Source organism: Euprymna scolopes, chromosome 7 (assembly GCF_053919585.1).
Source record: "Euprymna scolopes isolate OS-2025 chromosome 7, ASM5391958v1, whole genome shotgun sequence".
Lineage (NCBI taxonomy): Eukaryota > Metazoa > Mollusca > Cephalopoda > Sepiida > Sepiolidae > Euprymna > Euprymna scolopes.
In genome coordinates this window covers 158,206,343-158,227,653 of record NC_136488.1, presented here as the reverse complement: position 1 = coordinate 158,227,653, position 21,311 = coordinate 158,206,343, and the positions used below count along the sequence as shown (strand labels likewise).

Genomic DNA, 21,311 nt, shown 5'->3' with positions numbered 1-21,311 from the left:
ATCTTCAGAGATCTTTTCCTGAAAACAGCCTGTGGTGTTCCCTGGATGCTGAATGACAAGTCTCCCCAGGTTTCCAGTACTCTCCACTTCTTTCGATAACGTCTGCAAATAAATTTGCATTATCGCAACAGTTGTTTGCCATTGATTTCTCGTTGGCAGCAGCTATTGGTCTTTGCTAGAATTTGAGTGGCAAAAAGCCTCCCCAATGTCCCAGTTCTCTTCGCACTTATTCGGCTGAGATCTGGTCAGTTCATCGGTCTTTCCTTCCTCCTTGACTTTACTTGGTTTTATTATTATTATTATTATTATTATTATTATTATTAATATAGAGATGTAGATGTCATTAAATAAGAAACATTCAGAGAAAATTTTTTCACAACAAAACAGAATGTTGGAAAATAAAAAAAAATATGTTGAGTAGTAATGAAATTTAATATCATAAATAATAATTTAATATCATAAATAATAATTGTAATGTAGATAAATGAAACTTGGTTTGAAATAACAATAAGGTGAACTTTTGACGTCAGTGTTGAACAGACAAAGGGATAAGAAAGTGGTTGAGTTGGCTAGGGTTGGGGGATTTAGTCGCTGAACTTCATGGAAGCACTACCGATGGACATTATAGCAAGAAGAAAAGACGTGCAACTCTAAGAACATTCAAGGAATAAATGTTATATAAAATATCATCTGGTGTTTGGTGTGCTTCTGAGGAAATCTTTTTGCAGCTTCACAGAACCCAAAAGAGAAATTCAGTGAAACAAGGTATACACCCCTAGAAAAGATGTTAACCGTCCTCAATAAAGAACTGTCCTTATACATAATTGTCTGCATTTGGTGAACTGTTTATTGAATGTATATACACCTGCTCACACTCAGCCATTCACTTGATGAACACTATACATACAGAAAGAAAACTATTACAATAATACAATATGACACGTATATACACACACCAGACATACATACACTCAACACCCTACAGACGATACGGACTGTGATAGAAACATAAATGTACATAGACGTGACATATCATACGTAAATATATACACACCGAGCATATAACGCAGGGTTTATTTATATAATGAAAGACTGCAATTTTGGTTTTAGCAAGCAAGAGTTATTAATAATTTATAATAAACAATGATATGACCTGGACAATAACGACTAACCTTTTTTAATTACATTTTCACCCCAAACAAGGCACATTGCCACTTTGATGTAGGGGGCTACTATTAGGGACACAGGCTACAGGGGTACTAGATGGGGAGTTGGGCAGCAAGATGTCGGTTCACGTTACACTTGAACTTCTGCATGTCAGTACAGTTGGGGAAGCAGGAACCTGGCAGGGAGTTCCAAAGTCTAGCGGTTCTGGGGAAGAAACTACTGGAGGCTCTTTTACATCTAGGGATCTCTACTGTGAAGGGGTGGGATTGTACTGCTTGTCGGGTTTGTCGGGTTTGTCGGGGGTATTTACGTAGAGGGGGTACACTTTTTTTGTGTGACGTCAGTTTAATGGACAAAGAAAAGTTATCCTATACTGACGGTACCCCCAACAGGACAGGAGTTATTCAGTTGGGAATTAGTTTGGTCAAAGAGTTTGTCAGTCAACTAGAGACAGTGTAAGAACCAAAAGAGAAAGGCGTTGCAAATCCCTGAGGAAAACACATAACTGTGAAAATGGAAATAAACGAGGAAATACAAAAGCCAACTTGATCTCTCTGACTGACTAACATGTATATATAAAGACTATCTCTTTGCCTGTTCAGCTCTCTGACGTCAAGAAATTACCGAGTTTCTGCTTCACAGCAAATGCTTTCCTTTCAGTGTCTAAGGTTAGTAGTCTGTTACTAAACAGCCATTATGTACTTACGTTGATGGAACTGTCATGTTTGTTGAACCTGTTCGGAGCATAAGTATATGCCATCCTGAATTATTGACTGTTAAATTATCCATATGTTATGTGAATTGCATTTGAATATGTGTAAACATGCGCGCACACACACATACTTGCAAATGAATATTTGACGTCACCATTCACTAGACGACACAAGCCACATGCACATATAGAGGGAATATGGTAAAGAAAAGGGTGATTACACACGAATGCATAGTCTGGTGGAAGATAAAAAATCCAGTGACTTGGATTTTACCGTCACTGGATTTTTTATCTTCCACCAGACTATGCATTCGTGTGTAATCACCCTTTTCTTTACCATAGTCCCTCTGCTTAACTTTTTTTGTTTTCAAGTAAGATCTTTGACTTACTTGTTGTTTCATCAAGTACTTTTGCATGCAAAATCCGATCCCGCATTTTGCTAATTCCTACCCTCTGATGAGAAGGAAAGTATTTCTTCAAAACTTCGCGGATTAAGGACTATCCATTTATCTAGTGTTTCCTTTTCAGATTAAATATGTTTTTAACTCATTTCAAAGTGTTTTTTAACATGTTTTATTAACTGTTTGCTCGTATATATATACATATATACATATATATATATATATGTACACACATTATATTATACAGCACGTTGATGTAAACGTTATATAACATGTATCAATTTATCACATAGACATGGATATGCACACGTTATATAGACCAGTATGCAACAATGGGTCCTTGCTATAAATATTCAATTCTCATCTAAAAAATTCAGAGACGTTCATAAAATAATTGAGATATTACTTCAGTTTTTATGAAGTGTGACTACAAAGGATGTGATGCTGTTCATATAGTGTAATTTGACAAATCAGTAGCATCTTTGAAAAGTGCCAAGAACAATGCTAACAATTAATATCATTGATGAATGAAAAGGATGGATAAAAACATAAATGCCATGAATGGGTCACCAGTTAGTAAGTGCTAAATTTAACAATGGAATTTTGTGAATGAAAGTGAGAAAACAGAAGTTAAAGAACAAAACATATTTATATATAAACAATTTTACAGAGATGTAAAATATATTTTGAAAGACTAAAGTTTGTTGAGAAAGCTTAAGAATCTTGAATGAAAATTCTACACAAACATTAGAAAGTGTCACTTCAAATTTCCTTTGTGTGTGTGAGAGAGAGTGAGTTTACCTTTTTGATGGTGAAATTATAACTGGAGAGAAAGCAGTCATACCTGAAGCAATTTCAGCTTCGGGCACTCTAGTGGATCTCTTTGGGATAGCCAGTTGTTGTTGCTGATTTTGTTGACCAGGTCACTGTTTTTATAAGGTTTGTTATTTTGACCTAGGATTATTACGTTTAGAATTTAAAACAGAAATCGTTTTCATTGGTTGAAAACTGTAGAGTTTGCATCTCTATGTAAAGATCAAACTGCCAGAGCAACTGACTTTATTACTGGCTCCCTTTTCAAGAAGAAAGAAAGATATGAAAAAGGAAAAAAGGGAAAAGAGCAAGCCAAAGGAACAAAGAAAGAAAAGGAGTTGCTTATATTAGCTATTAGGTTGATGAGAAAGATTTTGTGGAATTTATAAATTTGATTTCAAATGATATATTTTCAAATAAGTTTACGTTATAATATTTTTAATTATATAGCATTTTAAAGAGCACTTTTCACTCTATCTAATCATTTAAATTACAATCGTTTTAAAATAATTATGTATTTTTTCTATAACGTTGAATACAAGATGAGAAAAAAGCAAATTCACACAATTTTCTTATTTCAATTCAAGCTAGGTCGAAAAACTACTAAAACAGTTCACAATATCAATGAAGCATTTGGCCCAGGGATCACTACTGAATGCAACGCACAATGGTGGTTTGAGAAATTTTGTGGCCGCAACGAGAATCTTGAAGATGATGAGTGTAGTAGTCGGCCATAGGATGTTAACAATGATCAATTAAGAGCCTTAGTTGAAGCCAATCCATGCACAAGTGTTTGAGGATTTGCTTCTGAATTAGACGTAATGTATATGACAATTTCCAACCACTTGAGAGAGATTGGAAAGAAAAAACTTGATAAATGAGTGCCTCATGAATTGAACAACAACCAAAAGAAATGCTGCTATGAAGTGTCATCTTCCCTTTTATGCAACAAGAATGAACTGTTTCTTGACTGGGTTATGACTTGTGATGAAAAGTGGGTTCTTTATGACAACTGGCGATGCTCAGCTCAGCTCAGTGGTTAGATGCCAACAAAGAAGGTCAGGTTGACTATTTGGTGGTCTGCGACCGGTCTCATCCACTACAGTTTTTTGAATGCAGACAAAACCATTATAGCATAGAAATACTGCCAACAAATGGATGAAATGCATTAGAACTTCAACGGCAACACTCAGCATTAGTTAAGAGAAAATGACCAATTTTTCTCCGTGACAATGCTTGACTGCATGTTGCTAAACTAACTCTGCAGAAGTTGAACGAATTTGACTATGAAATTCTACCTCATCCGCCATACTCTCCAGACCTCGCACCTACAGACTACCACTTTTTCAAGCATCTTGACAACTTTCTGCATGAAAAATGCTTTAAAAGTCTAAGCGATATCAAAAACACCTTCAGCGACTTTATTGCTACCAGAATGCAAGATTTTCACATTACTGGCATAAATACATTTGTTTTGCGTTGGTAAAATTGTGTTGATTCTGATGGTGCTTATTCCGATCGATAAATTTTTGTTTGAGTCAAGATATGTTCAACTGAATTTAAAAGTTAAAAATCACAAGAACTTTCTTGTCAACCTGATAAGTCTCAAAGCTAAACTCCAATCAGTCTTATTAAGATCTCATTTTTGGTTCTCTATTATTATTTAAAAAAAAAATGATAATTTTAATTCAGTTTTTAGTAACATTTTGTAGGAAAAGACGTTTTCATTTATCACAGCAATTAAAATTTGTTTTTTCTTTTTTTCACTCCAAGCAAAGCATATCACCACTTGGACGTAATTTAGGACTATGTCTATTGGTTACTATGTGAGATGATGATTGAGATATCTGTTCACATAACATTTAAACTTCTGCATGTTAGTACATAGGGAAGAAGAAAACAGGGAAGGAATTCCAAAGTCTCGCAGGTCAAGGGAAGAATCTATTAGAGCAGAAGGCTTTCTGGTATCTAAGAACCCCCAACAGTACTGGAGTGGGATTTTGCTACTAGATGAGTTTATTGGGTGTATGCACGTCAAGGGGGCACAAGTGCAATGAGTTCATCAGAGCACATCATTCCATTGAAGTACTTGTAAAACAGGCAGAGCGATGCAACATTCCAGTGATGGGACAGAAGCTGGAACTTGGTTGATAGTGTGGGAGATTGCAGACTCTGTTTTGGACCCTGCTAGTGTTGGATGCACCAGCCCAGATGTGGTAACAATTATCCATGCATGGACAAATCATAACTTTGTAGAGGCACAGGATACTCTCATGCATAAGTAACTTTCTAGATAGAGTCCATGTTCTTTGCAGCAGACTTGGCAATGCTCTCATTGTATCTGTTCCAACTCATGTTCTGTGTGAATGTTAAACCGAGGAGTTTGAATGAAGTACTTTCACGTAATGTATCTTTAGCCATAGCTATTGGTGGTTGAGAAGGTTTCTTGCAATTATTAAAGGAAAGAAGCTTAGTCTTAGCAGCATTGAATGTGAATATCCATTTTTGTCCCCATTCCACCACAGATTGGAGGTCTTCCTCTAGTGTTTCTGTCATTTCCTTAGATATGTGTTCATTCATTTTCCCCTTATGTTTGTTTATTATAGAGTGTGGTGTTGTTGGCAGCAAATATACTCATCTCAAAAATAATTTTATCAGGGAAGTCATTTATGAATATCAGGAATAATAAAGGTCCAAAGATCGACCCTTGAGTTACATCCACATTTATATCATATTGTTTTGATGAACAACCATTTAGGACAACCTAGATTCTTCTCTTATTTAAGAAGGATTTAATTACGTTAAGTATTCGCTCAGTAATACCATATCATCTGATTTTCATGAGAAGACCAACTTTTGTATCAGAATGTCTTCATAAGTATCAATAATCAAAAACTTTTATGAAAGAAGGAACAACCGATTTTGACTTAAATTAACGCTGTATACAGCCTAACATCACAAGTGCATTTGAGAAGTTTTATTACCATACAAGCAGAAGGGCCCAGCATATAAAATCAACAGTAGATTCTTTGATATGACAGGGGTGTGTTTGAAATGAATGTTTCTGTTTAGAACACAATTGAAGTATGACTATCATATATCACTAGATTAATTAATGATTCAAAAGTCTTTGGAAATAGTAGGAGACTTTTTTTAAGGTAAATTTTTTCCACTAGAACTCTTTTAAACACTGGTACCACATGGACAATTTTCCAGCTATCAAAGAAGCAAGATTCAGCAAGGATATTCGCTATACAATTTCGAGAGGACATTCCTTTGTTGTTATAGCAGGGACAAGATCTGGTTTGGAGTGTCAAGTTTTTTATAAGCTCCTGGACATAGGAAAGGATGATGATTAAATCCTCTAGAGCAATTTCCGGTCCATGATGAGAAATAAGGGAGGAAGAGGGTTGTCAAGACAAAGGTAAAGTTTAAGGCAAACCGTTAGACAAGCAGTTTTGCTTTATGCGTTGCTATGCAAGTATCATCGGGTTAGGCTTAGATTGTGGGGGATTTTTAATTGCCCAGTTTTCACCATTCTATTATGTATGGATGTTCATCTGTTCAAACTACGATGACAATCTGGTCATTGTGGAAGAATCATAGATGACTTGTGCTAAATTGTGAAGCAAGGGTTGCACAATCTCTAACCACTTCTCTCCTGAGTTGGCACAGCTTGATTCCAGTGGCAAGAAGAAATATAGGACGACTGGGAACAATGCTGAACTAAACAGAGAGAACATACATAACCTGGTATTCCCAAATAGTCACCCATTTAAGTACTGACCAGACTCAACAATGCTTAACTTTGGTGATCTAACAAAAGCTGGTGTGTCAATGTGATTATACTGTATTATAGAGTTTCCAGAAATCATGAGTTCCTAATTTCTGTGACTTGATGCATTTTCGAGTCATCTCAGTTCTTGCCCCTGCTTAATAACACCACCCACTACTCAAAGAAGTCCAACAATCTTTCTACAAAAAGAAAACAACTTTCTCCTGTTAACAATACCTGAGACATCTGGAAGCTCCTTTCCAAAGGACATTGTTCTTTTCTTAGACATCCAACCCGAGTATCCAAACTTCATCATTTAATTACTCTGAAGTTTTACTGTCTTGTCGAAAGCATGATTAATTATACTAATCAAAAAATGCAAATTTTTTGTCTGTATAAACATTGTCAACGTATGTTGAGGTTGACTTCTTCATTTGGTTGTCTTGTGATAATATAATGTCCATAATAGACCTCATTACTTGTTCAGACCAAATCCCAACCATGCTATGCAGTACCTTCTACCTTGGAAAACAGAGTTGTTTTTTGATCTGCACTTGGAGATAAGCAGATTGAAATCTTAATTCGCTGGTGCAAATACTATCAGCTATCACACACTCTCATTCACAAAAATGTCATCAATATAAGATGTAGCTATATTTATGATCTCATCCTGGCCTGCATTATTAAAGGGGCGACATTGAATCCAAATATGAGGCGGGTAAGACAATATTGTTGTCCCTTGATCTCCACTGTTTGGAATGGTCAAAGAGATTTGTCAACATGTATTTCCAAATCGGCTTGGCATAGGTCTAGCACTGCAATGTTTGGTCCTTGCTGTCACCATTCCTTTAATTTTTGCAATTAAACATCCGCATTGGTCACATACACATCCATGTACTCATTTAACTTCTGATAATCCATAATGGGCCAAACTTTCTGTTTGTTCTCTTCCACAACAGCCATCAGCAGGATTAGACGTTTTGGGCACCCAAGTTCATTCTCTGGATATGGCAGTAGCGAAGCATTATCGATTCACATTCGCAGTTCACGATCATATTCCTCACAAATTTATGCTGGGGCTGGATATTTTTCAAGTCTATTTTTCAACATAATTGGAGGTTGGTCACTAGCTTATTTCCAAGATGCAGTCCACTTCCGAGTGTTCTTTTCATACTCTGTGGAGAAATCAAGCTCAGTAAAGGTGATGACAGCAAAATTTGTTTTGTTGAAATGTGGAAAAGTTACCTCACCGGCACTAGACACAGCTTCTTCTCCCAGATTGATTGCATCCAGCCCAAGCAACAATTCAAATCCAAGTAAGTATCCATCTACAATTAAGACTTCTATGTTAATGCTCAGTTTTGCACCAATGTTAACTTGCACCATTTTTTTTCCACACCAGCTAAGTGTGTTTCTATCTGCTGTAAGCACAGGAATCACTTTCCGTGTCCATTCCTTACAACATGACTTGTGGACTAGTGACTGTGTGCATCCAGTATTCACTAGAGCTGTACATAATAGTTTATTGATGTGAACAATTACAACCGGCTATGTGCCATTTACAACAGTTTGGGGGATAAGATTGCTACTAAATTCTTGCCCTTCTGCTTGGTTTCCACGCAAAATCAAGCAATATGCCCCTGCGACTGACATCAATAACACATGATATTTCTTTAGAGCTTGACACCAGCACCTCTGACAGTCTCACTAACCAGTAGACAATCACTTGTCCTATGATTGGATCCATGACAATAATAACACCACTGGAAAGTATCTGTCTTCTTAGATGTGCTTTGTGCTGGCCATGCAGCTACTGCAGCTTGCTCTGTAACTCCAATGGAGTTCTTTAAAACGGCATGAGCGCGCGCCATCACGTGTGACAGATCTAGGTTATCCATCTGGGAGGATGCTCATAATAGTTCTTTCATATGTTCATGCAATTCAGCGATGAATGCACATTGCAGGCACTGATCTGATATGCTACCAAACAGGAACACAAGTCTGCGTAATTTTGCCAAAAGTTCATTGACCGTTTCACCTGGTTGAAGGCGATGTGCTTCAAACAACTTCCATGCAGAGACGGGATCTAAGGCAAAGGCTGTGTACAGCGTTTTCTTTACACAATCAAAATCCGCACACTTTTCCTCACTTAATTGCAGGTTATACTGCATATACACCGCCTGACAAGCGCATCAGAATGATGTACTCTATACATTTCACCCCACTCAGTTGACATATTAGTTTGGTTTTCTCTAACCATTCCACTGTCCGAAGTCACTGCCATCAAACACTGGTATAATCTTTGGGTCGAAGGCCATAATGGCCGAAATAGCTTGTTATCCAGTAATTATCTTCCGTGAAAATCGATGCTGGAATGTCGAGTAGACAGAAAGAGAGATGTGTCTGGCTTCATCGCTGATTGGGTTCTCTCTGCTCGCTGACTGAGGTTTCCAAAAGGGCTAAAAAAGTTCCTTACAATACTTCCGTTCAGTTTCAAAAGACAAAGGATACCCCCTGTAAGGGCAGTTGGGCATGTAATTGTGTGGCTGGGGTTGCGCAATTCCCAACCACACTTCTGAATCGGCACTGCTTGAATCCAGTGGCAAGGACAAATTCAGGACGACTGGAAACAATGCCGAGATGAGCAGAGAGCACATACAGCACCTGTAAGCCCCAAATGGTCACCCATTTGGTACTGACCAGGTTCAATGTTGCTTAACTTCGGTGATCCAGTGGAAACTGGTGTGTCAAATTTTTATACAATCTTAATGTGAAAAAAAAATTTAAAAAAAAACAAAACAAAAAAATAATTGTATGTTGCCACATTTTGCTAAAATTATGTTTTGATAAATTTTTATACAATCTTAATGTGAACAAAAAAAGCAAAAACAAAACAAAAAAATAATTATATGTTGCTACACATTATATAATCGTACAAGGAAAAAACCCCAAATAATTCTAAAAACAATCCATAAATTTTTCATGTTTTTAACGTTTATTTTATTTTCACTTATAAATCACTCATGCAAAAGAAATATGAAAACATTTAAATTACATTTTTTATACAATAAATGTTTTGCTTTTTCTATATTTTCGTGTTATTTATTTCGTTATTATATATTTTTGCGTTCTCGGAGACACTTGTTTATATTTGAGGATCAGGGAATGGCCGGTACAGGGCATTTCTTGTTCAAAGAACAGGGGTCGATAACTCGTCTCAGTCATCTCATGGCACTGTCATGCAGAAGTGCCCCCAACAGAGTAGGGGGCATTGATTTAGAAAAGAAAAAAAGATTATTTTATTTGTGATTGCTACAAAGTCTTCAAACAAAATAACGCCTCTAAAAATAGTATAGATTAGTTAGAAGTTTATAAAAAATGATGAAATATTTTGCTGAACATAAAAATGTGTGACTATGGCCTCATGGTTATAAAATGGATGAGAGGTGGTTTAACAAAGGATTGAATGTTCGTAAAATGTTTGTAGGTATGTATGAATTGACAAAGGATGAATGTTCGTAAACGGTTTGTAGGTATGTATAATTGACAAGGAATTAATGTTCATAAAGTGTTTGTAGGTATGTAGGAATTCACAAGGAATGAATGTTCGTAAAATGTTTATAGGTATGTATAAATTGACAAGGAATGAATGTTCGTAAAATGTTTGTAGGTATGTATAATTGACAAGGAATTAATGTTCGTAAAATGTTTGTAGGTATGTATGAATTGACAATGGATGAATGTTCGTAAACGGTTTGTAGGTATGTAGGAATTGAAAAGGAATGAATGTTCGTAAAGTGTTTGTAGGTATGTAGGAATTCACAAGGAATGAATGTTCGTAAAATGTTTATAGGTATGTATAAATTGACAAGGAATGAATGTTCGTAAAATGTTTGTAGGTATGTATAATTGACAAGGAATTAATGTTCGTAAAATGTAACTTATCTTTTGGAGATGGAGAGGGTTAGGGTAGGCCGGTCATCCTGCTGTCGGTGATGCATGTCCTGGCTTGTAACTGGAAAGCGAGTCTCTTCTTTCATCAGTGCTAGCAGCCCAGCGTCTTCGTCTTTTTTCTCCTCCTCTCTTTTCTTTGGTTTGTGTGAATTAGGCATTGTTTAGAATTGAAGGCGTTTGGCCCATAACATGAGAGCGTAGTCGGCTTCAGTTCACTGGTGCCTTATTTCTTTTTCTTCTTCATCTCTTTAGGTCGGGTGGGAGAATGTCCGTGCGTTCACTGACGCAGTTGGGTGAAAATCTCCTGTTCCATCCTCTCGGTTCCCTCAAATACCCTCGTTTTATAGTGGCACACCGGCTCCCAGCGACTGTGATATTTGAGGTGTTAATTTTTAGGCGCGGAGCTCTGCCATTGGTTGATAATTATTTTGTGGTTATCTTATTTTTTTCTTCCCAAGCGGAAGCGATGCGTGGAGCCATGTGCAAACGACGATTTTTTATTTTGTCTCTCATGGTGGATGCGTTAACATCCGGTTGCCAATTCTCATCATGTTCCCACACATATTAGATATTCATCGTTAGTTATTTAGACGAGACATACACATTTAAATCATGATTTTCTTTTGTTCAGATGGGTGCAGTAAATAAACTTTTAACTCGAAATGACCCCTAATGTATAACATAAAACACAGAAAAGAAACATTTATAATGCGTACACAGCTTTATTTTCTCATATAACCACTGTGCGCACTCAATGGATTTTACCAAAATGTCGTAGTTTATTTTCTTTATGTTGATTAAAAATAAATAAATGAATATACAAAGATTTTATTTGACTTCAATTAATTATTCTAGATCAAGCGGTGACCTATGTGTATCAGAATTTTTGTAGGAGTTTTTGACACCCCTAACACGAAACTGCGAATAAAATATAAAAAAACTCGTAATTTCTCTTTTAAAAGTGGGTTGTTTATTTTCTTTATTGATTATACTTCCAAAATAAACTATTAAAGTTGTTTTAAAAGTAATAGAAATATTTTTTTTTAAAAAAACAGTAATGAATTTTACGAACTCAATATTTTTTAATTTTTAAACTTTAAAAATCTATCAAAATTTTTCTATTGATTCTATTTTTATGATATTTTCAGGGTCACTGTGAAATTTTATGCTCTTTCCAATAAACTGAATATAATATTTTAGACAAACGTTTTTTTTTTAAATTCATGCCCCCCCCCATATTCAAGTGTCTATTAAAAAGTAAATAATTAATTTACTCACCAAAGTTTTATATATCACAAATTGAAGAGAAAGGGTCAATAAATAATATATTCAAATTTAAAACAAAAAAAAGTAGTGTTTTTTTTTTTTAGAAATTTACCTGTAAAGTTCGAAGTTTAAAACCTTTTTTTTTTTTAAACCACGTTGTTTGTTTTTTCTTTCTTTTTTTTTAATGAAACCTTGGTCCTTGCTCCTTTAATTGAAAAAAATTAGGGCTTGAATTACATTTTTTGAGGAGTTATAAGCTTGGAAAGACAGGTGATCGAATAATTCACGCCTCCCATTTTGAAATGTCTATTAAAAAGTAAATAATTAATTTACTCACCAAAGTGTTATATATCACAAATTGAAGAGAAAAGTTCAATAATATATTCAAATTTAAAACAAAAAAAAGTAGTGTTTTTTTAGAAATTTACCTGTAAAGTTTAAAACCTTTAAAAAAAAAACAAAAAAAAAACACGTTGTTTGTTTTTTTGTTTTATTTTTTAATGAAACCTTGGTCCTTGCCCCTTTAATTAAAAAAAAAAATTAGGGCTTGAATTACATTTTTCGAGGAGTTATAAGCTTGGAAAGACGGGGTGTAATTATTCACTATTTTTCACGTTCGTCTTCTTAGGAGTACCCGTATTCTTACAATAATGTAATTCATCTTAGGAATTTTCCTCCACTGTTGTTTTGCATTTGTATTATTTCTAAATATCAACTTAAAATATAATAATGTAGGTTTATAAAACCTAGCTATTAACATTTTTCGAACTTTACACAATCGACATCTGTAACATTTTTTTATAGGGGTCGCCATTTTTATTTACACCGTTTTGTGCTGCGCATGCCCGATCCGATCCTTTCTTCCGTTTCAGATTTTACATTGCGTGCCGTATAAATCTTTTTAAAATGGTAAGAAATTAATTTATTTTATTTCAGACTTTGTAGTGTGTTTTATCTTGTAATTTAAACGGTGTATATCAAACAAATCGATTTAAAGTTGTAAGTTTTTCATAGTTAATGATAAAATAGAGAGTTGAACATTTTTCTTTCTTTCAACACATGCGGTTTAATTTCCCTTGTGATAAAAAAAAAAGAATTTAATACTAAAAAATTCTAACTTCGAGCACTTAAACGATTTTTATTTGAAAACAGAAGTTATGGCATCATAGTAAATATAGTTTGAAATTGCTAATTGATTATTATTATTATTATTATTATTATTTAAACTAGTTTTTAATTCATTTCCTTGGCCGCTTTCCATATGCCGTTTGAACCGTTTAACATTTACGAAATTGTCATCAAGTAATATTTTGGACTTTTTGGTACGATTTAAAAAAACAAACAAACAAAAAAAACAAGTAACAAATTTGTGAGAAAAAAAGGGGGGGGGCTATGGCTTGATAAAACTTGTATATTTATTTACATCATTTGCGTTAATTTTTAAGTACTTATGCAGAGATCGAAGAAGGTACCGTGCTGAAATAATGTGATTATATAGAAACCCATTCTTAACATGGGGAGGGTAGGGTGTTTGGGTATACCGGTGTTTGTAACTATTCTATATTTTCATCCAACCATTAAAAAAAAATAAATAAATATTGACGAAGGTTTTGCCCGCAACTGTCATCTGTAAAATCTTGTATCTCGCTATTTTTTTTTTTTAAATAGTATTTTGAAGTTAAAGTTCTACGATGTCTTTTATTAAATTGTTAGGTGAAAGTACAGAATAGCTACAACACACCCTCCTCTCCCGATGTTAAGAATGGCTTTCTAAATAACGTTATTATTTCAGCAATGTAAGTGCATAAAGTACCGTAAAATGAGACGAAATGATTTCCGATTTTGTTTAAGGTAATTGAAAAATTGGTTTAGTCCTTCTTAAAAACTAGAATTAATATTTAGGTATTATTATACAAACACCGTGACAGCGTTAGGGTTAGGATTAGGGTTAGGGTTAGGGGTTAGGGTTAGGGGTTAGGGTTAATTCGCTGTCACGGTGTTTGTATAGTTTTACCAATATTTATATATTGTTTTGTTTTTTAAGTGACTTTTTTTTTCTTTAGGGAGAGTGTCTGTTACTACTATGTGTGTGCGCGTGCGTCTCTCTCTCTCTCTCTCTCTCTCTCTCTCTCTCTCTATGTATATATATATGTGTGTGTGTTTAAAATAAACTAAAATACGTCGAAAAATCATAACTAAATCCCATAACGAGAAAAATCTATAATTGTCATCAAACTACGCAGTTCATTTTTTTTTTTTTTTAAACATTCTTTTTTGGCCGGCTTTATCAAAACGGAAGTACTATTTCCACGTGTTATTCGAGTCGCGAAAAGAATATGCAGTCCATGATGTTATTGTTAACTTATGTAATTACCTGGCATATCGGCGTTGTCCGGGAATGGATGAGGAACCTGTGTATTCCTGCCCCAAGCTCTGACCCCTCACCCCCTATGTTAGAGATCAGTTATAGTACAGTTACTTGTCTAGAATCACTCCCATCTCCGATTGGGTAGCTTTTTTTCTGAATGGCCTGGAAAAAACTTTAAGCGATTAAAACTGTCGCAAATAGGTAGTTTTTTTTTTTAATTATTATTATTGTTTATGTCACATAAGATTGAGGAGAATGGGGGGGGGTGATTGATTAGCAGTGTCAGATGTCGACATTAAAAATAGGGGATAAAAATTTGAATAATTAGACTCGCTATCTTTCGAAGCTTATAAGTACTTGAAAAATGTAATTAAAATCCTTTTTTTTTTTTCAATAAAAGGAGCAAATACCACATTTTTCTTTAAAAAAAGATTTCAAGAAATTCAACGAATTTTAACTTACTCTGAATATAAAAAATATATATAAATTTCAAAAAATCACTTACCTATAAAAAATAATAATCAATGAGTGCTTCCATTCTTCATTTTAAGAATTTGTCGATATTTATATTTTATATTCCATGTACTTTTTTAAAAGAATTTTTTAAGCAAGGATTCCAAAATACCACGATTATAAATTGTCATATCAGATGTTCACAACGGAGTGGTCTCTTTTCTTCCAGTTGAAAAATATGAAGGCCTAAAACCGCCATAATTAATTATTTCAAAAACGTAAAAACAACACATTAGACTAAATATATGTCAAAAGTAATCCCGGAAACAAACATTTGAAGGGCTGATATGTGTCTTATCTCCCCTTTGAATTTCTGGCATGTGTTTGCTGTCAATAACCAAGTTAGTCAGTTATGGGTCACCGTAATTGAAAAATGATCATTAGGGTCTGCCAAACGATTGTGAAAAATGGACCGCATCCGTGACATTAGATTTGTGTTAACTATACGAACTATGGAAAAGCAGAAGCGACTTAATGATTTTATTTAAAACCTTTGTTTATCTTCAAACTGCAATTAATAATTAAGCCTTGTTATAATTTTGTTAGGTTTTAAGATTTATACAGTTTAACGATTAATAATATTATAAACATTTGTATATTAAATATGAAATACAGTTTTACTGAATGTTCTTTTGGTTACCTACGGCCTTCCATATTTTGTGCGGTAAAAAGAGGCATACAAAATATTAGGGGGGGGGGCTACAAAATGCTTAATATTTGTGCAATAATATTTTCAAATTGGTTTTAATCTGGCGATAAAATAGCTGGAAAGAGCCATGTTTTTATTAAAACTTAATATTTAAAAACAAAATTTAAACACAATTAAAAATCTATGTTGTAATGGAACATTTTGAAATAATGGAATTTTAATCGTTTTAATCTTTTAAAAATTAATTCATTTTTAGGAAGTTTCTTTTTCTTGCCAATTCAACTGATATATATAGTATATATTAATTTGAAAAAAAAACGCTATTTAAAAAAAACATTAACTTTATATGTTTTTATTGCAACTTCAAGTTAATTTTTTGTTCAGTATATGTATTTAAATTTGTTAAAAATATGTTTAACTTATTTGAACTCTTATGTTTCATAAATAGAAATGTCAATAGATTTAAATATATTTTGTTCAAATTTTGAAAAAAATAAATATGGGGGGGGGTACACGCACTAAAAAAAAATATTTTCCCTTGTATATTTTACGGAAACTGCATTTTATATGTAATTTCATTCTAAAATGGATAAGTCTCGAAAATTTCACGAAAATCTGACCATTAGTTGATTTTTGCTAGATTTATTAAACACGGGTATGTTTTCACGTTCGAGATGCTTACTACATGGGAACGTTATTTTAAAGCGCCAATTATGCAAACACAATTTTTGTATCGCAATTTCATTATTTTCGTACAATGAAAAAATTTAAAAAATATTATTACTAGTTTATTTTGCCCTTCTTTTAAATGGTGCAAAAGTTATATTGATAATATTAATTCATAATAAAGTTAAGTTTTACATATATGAGGGTTAATTCTGTGGTGACTTTTGGTGGTGCCTAATGATCATATTTCACTTATCAGTTGAATAAGTTTACTTTTAAATACAAACCCGCCAACAAATTTTCCATTTTTTTTTTTTATTCTCTTAAAGAACTAGCAGGGGGTACCCGGCGATGCCCGGGTATTTGGAGGTTTGTGTGGTGTTAAATAAAAACGAACCGGGGGGGGGGGGATAGATCGAACCCGAAGCCCTGAGGTGAAGTTTGAAAATAAAATCGGCCAGCCAGAATGAGTTAGTGAAAGATGTTTAAATTTATTTAAGAACCAAATTGACAGGTGCGCGGCCGGAAGTCGTCGAGCGTTACGACGACAACGTAAATTTGTTTGTTATAAGCGAAGTAAAAAAAGAAAACAACGTTAACACTAAGCGGGAAAAAAAACACAAAAAAAATAACGTAAGGCAAACAAACGATGAAAACAGAAAAACCAACACGTGAAAAATGGCTTAAATAAGCCTGTTTCGATATTAAAATTTAAAAAATCGAAAAAAAAAAACATCTCACACCACGATTCGAACCCAAAACGTTTAGATAATGAACCAAGGGCTTTAACCAACTGAGCTAAGGCGACGTTCACAAAATTTGTTCGGTCTTTCAACTATTTAAAGTAAATCAGGTCACGTCATCTGATACATGCGTAGAATCGGTCACTGTCACGAGAGGACCGTTTTTTGTTGACCCCCCCGTCGAAAATTGTCGATTTCGGGGTGAAAAAGTTAACGTTTTTGGCCCAATTTTTCGATATTTTTTAAGCAAAGGATGGAGCTTCGATGTGATATGAGTTTGTGAATTTTTGCAGCGTCTGTCGAAAGTTTTTAGCAGACATCCAAACATACACACAAACATACATACATACATTATTTTCGCTTTTATATATATAGATATATATAGATTACATGAGTTTTTGATTTAAAATATTTTATTTTTTATGCAATTAATTTTTTTTTCAAAAATCAAAAAAACAACAACATTGAATGAAATAGAAAAAATCGATGTAGGTGTCCCAATTTTTACTGGACAATATTATCAAAAATATGAGGTTTCACTTAAATAAAAAAACAATTGTGATTTTTTTAAAAAAAGGTTTTAAACTTGGACTTTACAGGTAACTTTGCACACACATATTCTTTTGTTTTTGTTTTAAATTAGATTATTTTATTTATGATCTTTTACCTTCAATTTGTGATATCTATAAATCTGAGAAGAGAAAATTAATTATTTTTCATTTTAATAGACAGTTCAAAATGGTGGAGGGGATTTAAAAAAAAAGTGTTTGTCTAGAATATTATATTCAGTTTATTGGAAAGAGCATAAAATTTCACATTCAACCTGAAAATATCTTAAAAATTGAACCAATAGAAAAATTTTGATAGATTTTTAAATTGAAAAAAATTTAACTCGTAAAATTCAGTTGATTTCGTTATGTAGAAAAAATGGCTGCATGTGCACGTGCATGCACTTTGTAAACACTTTAAAAAAAAAATATTTCTATTTTTTAAAAAACTTTAATAGTTTATTTTGAAAGTATATTCCATAAAGAAATTAAACAAATCACTTTAAAAAAAGAAATTATGAGTTTTGTATATTTTATTCTAAGTTTTGTGTTAAGGGTGTCAAAAATTCTGACACACCTAGTGATTGATTCTACAAAAATATAGGTTATCTTCAGATTCCGTCACCCGGTGTTTACAAAGGTTTTGCCTGGAGCTATAATCTACAAAATGTAATAATTTTTCATTTTTTTGTATTTGTGACCTGGAAGATCAAATAAAGACGTGCTATTAAAAAATAAGGTTAATTTTTACGATGTTCCCCAGCGTATTATAAACATCCCAACCTCCCCATGTTAAGAATGGCTTTCAGAATACCCCCCCCCCCATTTCCCCATGTTAAGAACGGCTTTCGAGGTTGGGGAGTGTTTATTCCGAAAGCCATTCTTAACATTGGGAGGTTGGGGTGCTTATAATATGCTGGGGCACCGTTGTAAAAATTGACCCTTTTTTTTTTTTATTATTAGATAGAAGCACGATAATATATATATATATATATTATGTTATGTTTTTATGTTTTTTTAGGGGAAGGTTTGTCACTAACCCATAGTTAGTGATAAAGTAAATAATTATCTATGCATTAATACCACAGTAATTTTGACATATCTACGTGTGTCACGGTTTCCAGATTAAATTATTTGATCGGGAGATCCTATTTATTAAAAAGAAGGATAGACAGTGATAACATACTATGAACATTAAATTCGTATGTAGATACAGATACATGCGACAGGCAGAATGAATGTTTGAATGAACGGAATCTGATGCATCCTATTACCATCAATTTCTTGTGGCTGCCAAAAAGGAGATCCAAAAGAAACTAGAGGAGGTATTAGGAGAGATGGGATTTCCCATATGGTATTGCTTAAGGAGGAATGTCAACAACTGGTAACACTGCCCGTCACATCTTGCATCATGGTAGCAGAGGCATTGTGATTCAGATGTTACCTGACCAATTTCAAGGTGTCATGATGCAGATTGGACAATATCTTTCGGTCATCTTGCGGTTGTTTTCGTCGTCAGAGAACATCAACGTCTGAGAGTACAAGAAAGTTTGCACCCTTTTTTACTTAATATATTTAGAAAGTTTCCCTACTCAATCGAAGAAGAAATTGCTTTAGCCAGTAGATTTGATGTGGATTAGTGTTCCACTGACTCTACACAAACTACTCGCCTACTCTTGGAACTCATTGAACGATGGTCGTTGGTTGAAGTGTTTTGACAAATCTGGTTTTGAGGCCAGCAACAACATTCTTTGCTCCATCCGCTTCAAGTTGGCTCGCAAAACCTCTCAAGCAGACAATTTGGAAGACGTGATACACCGATTGTGGGTAGATTAAAATCCTGAAGTAAACAACATCCCACTGCAAGCTCAGCCATTCTGCAAACATTGCAGCAAGTATGGTCATTCTTCATGTTACTGTAAGAAAGGCCACCCAGTCTCTGGGTCTCTGAAAAATGACGACGCTCTGTTTGAGAAACTAAGTTGTTGAGGTGATGATGCGATGTTTTGTATGTCGTCTTAATAGTTGAACATGGTTTATTTTATAAAGTCAGATAGTAATGTTGATAAGAATTTCGAAATGAAGTTGGCAATTTTCAAGCTTGTGGGTCAGCACAATAACATATTACTTCTTGGCCTACTACCTAGATTTTGTTTTTGTCTTGGTCCACAAAACCCAGAAATCTATTATTAATAAGTACATTGAACAAATCATTTCTTTCTGTTATATAATACATTTCCAACCATTATCAGGGGATCATTTTAAGCCAAATATTGCCCAAAAACATGTTTCCGGCCGGTAATGCGCAAATATCGTAATTTGGACCCAGATCCTTTAAAAATTAAAAGTTTTGAACAAATCCATTTACCACTGTAATTAGCTCAGTAATACACTTCCAAAGAACTCTCAACCATTATCAGAGGATCATTTTTAGCCTAATATTGCTCAAAAATGTGTTTCCGGCCTGTAATGCCCAAATATGGTAATTTGGACCCAAACCCCTCAAAAATTGAAATTTTTGAAAAAAATTTTATCGCTGTAATAAGCTCAGTAATACATTTCCAAAGAGTCCTCAACCATTATCAGGGGATTATTTTTACTCAAGATATTGACTTATTTCCAATATTTCATCCTCTCAACCCACCGTGAGGGCAAATAGCAGACACACCGGAAGTTAAAAAGTATATTAGCTGACTATTACCCTTGTTTCCTTTCCTTGATAACTGATGTACTGATTTCATATGAATCTCCACTTTGAAGTTGTGAAGACTTGTTATGAATGTTTTATGGTTTAAGGTAGAGGGTTATATTAAGAGTCTGTTAATTTCTGGAGTGTAGAATAATCCAATTCTAAAAGAATAATCTTTGGAAAACCGTATAGAAATATGTGTGAAATAAGGTAGAAATTATCAGTTGAACGGATTAATGTCGGAATTTAGTTGTCTTGTAAAAAATTGACCAATCACAAAGCAATAATTTGTCCTCACTTGAAATATGTTTGCCAAAGTTGATTTCTGATTCTCTTGAGCATCTACAGTGTTGTGCCATCAGATATATAGTACGTTTTCTGCTGTAATCATGTTCCCTCTGCTTGGATTAGATCTGCTGTCTGCTTGCCGGAATGTAACAGTTGCTTCTGTTGCCTACAGATTATTTCATAGTTTTTGTCAACCACAATGTTTAAATATCGACCTGTGTTGCAGCTGAACAGACCAAGTCCTGAATGTGCTACCTCAGAATTTTGTGAATGAATATCATTGTCACGTTTTTCGAGTTCTGTATTGTCTATTATGATATTCCTAAGTTTTATGCATTCCCTAATTAGCCTCTGACGGTTTTATGACCAAGGCTTTATAAAGGATAGAAAAAACAAATCTAAATTCTTATCACCTATATTATGCATGTTTTTTTTTTTTTTTTTTTTTTTACAGAAGCCTATTATGCTCCATGGCCACGAGAGGTCGATAACGCAGATCAAATATAGTCGTGAAGGTGATCTTATATTCTCCTGTGCCAAAGACTCAACCCCAAATGTCTGGTTTGCCCTCAATGGTGAACGTTTAGGAACTTACCATGGACATGGTGGTGCTGTCTGGTGTATTGATGTTGATTGTATCCTTTTCATGAATGGTTCCCTTTTTTCTTTTTTTTTTTCTTTTTTATCATAATTGATATTTGTCGCTTCACGTAAATAGTAATGAGTCTTCAGATGTTAACTGTTATGAGTACAGAAATT

The 21,311-nt window shown here is 34.0% G+C and overlaps 1 protein-coding gene across 1 annotated transcript in view; it reads left to right on the top strand.

Annotated features, from left to right (window-relative positions):
• Nucleotides 1–12,838: 12,838 nt before the first annotated feature.
• LOC145280103 (eukaryotic translation initiation factor 3 subunit I-like) overlaps nucleotides 12,839–21,311 on the top strand; it is a 31,401-nt gene continuing 22,928 nt past the window's right edge. Inside the window, exons 1-2 of the mRNA XM_080131841.1 lie at nucleotides 12,839–12,997; nucleotides 21,007–21,187. Of these exons, the coding sequence (XP_079987967.1) occupies nucleotides 12,995–12,997; nucleotides 21,007–21,187 (184 nt within the window). The 5' untranslated portion in view covers nucleotides 12,839–12,994. The remainder of the gene's footprint in view (nucleotides 12,998–21,006; nucleotides 21,188–21,311) is intronic.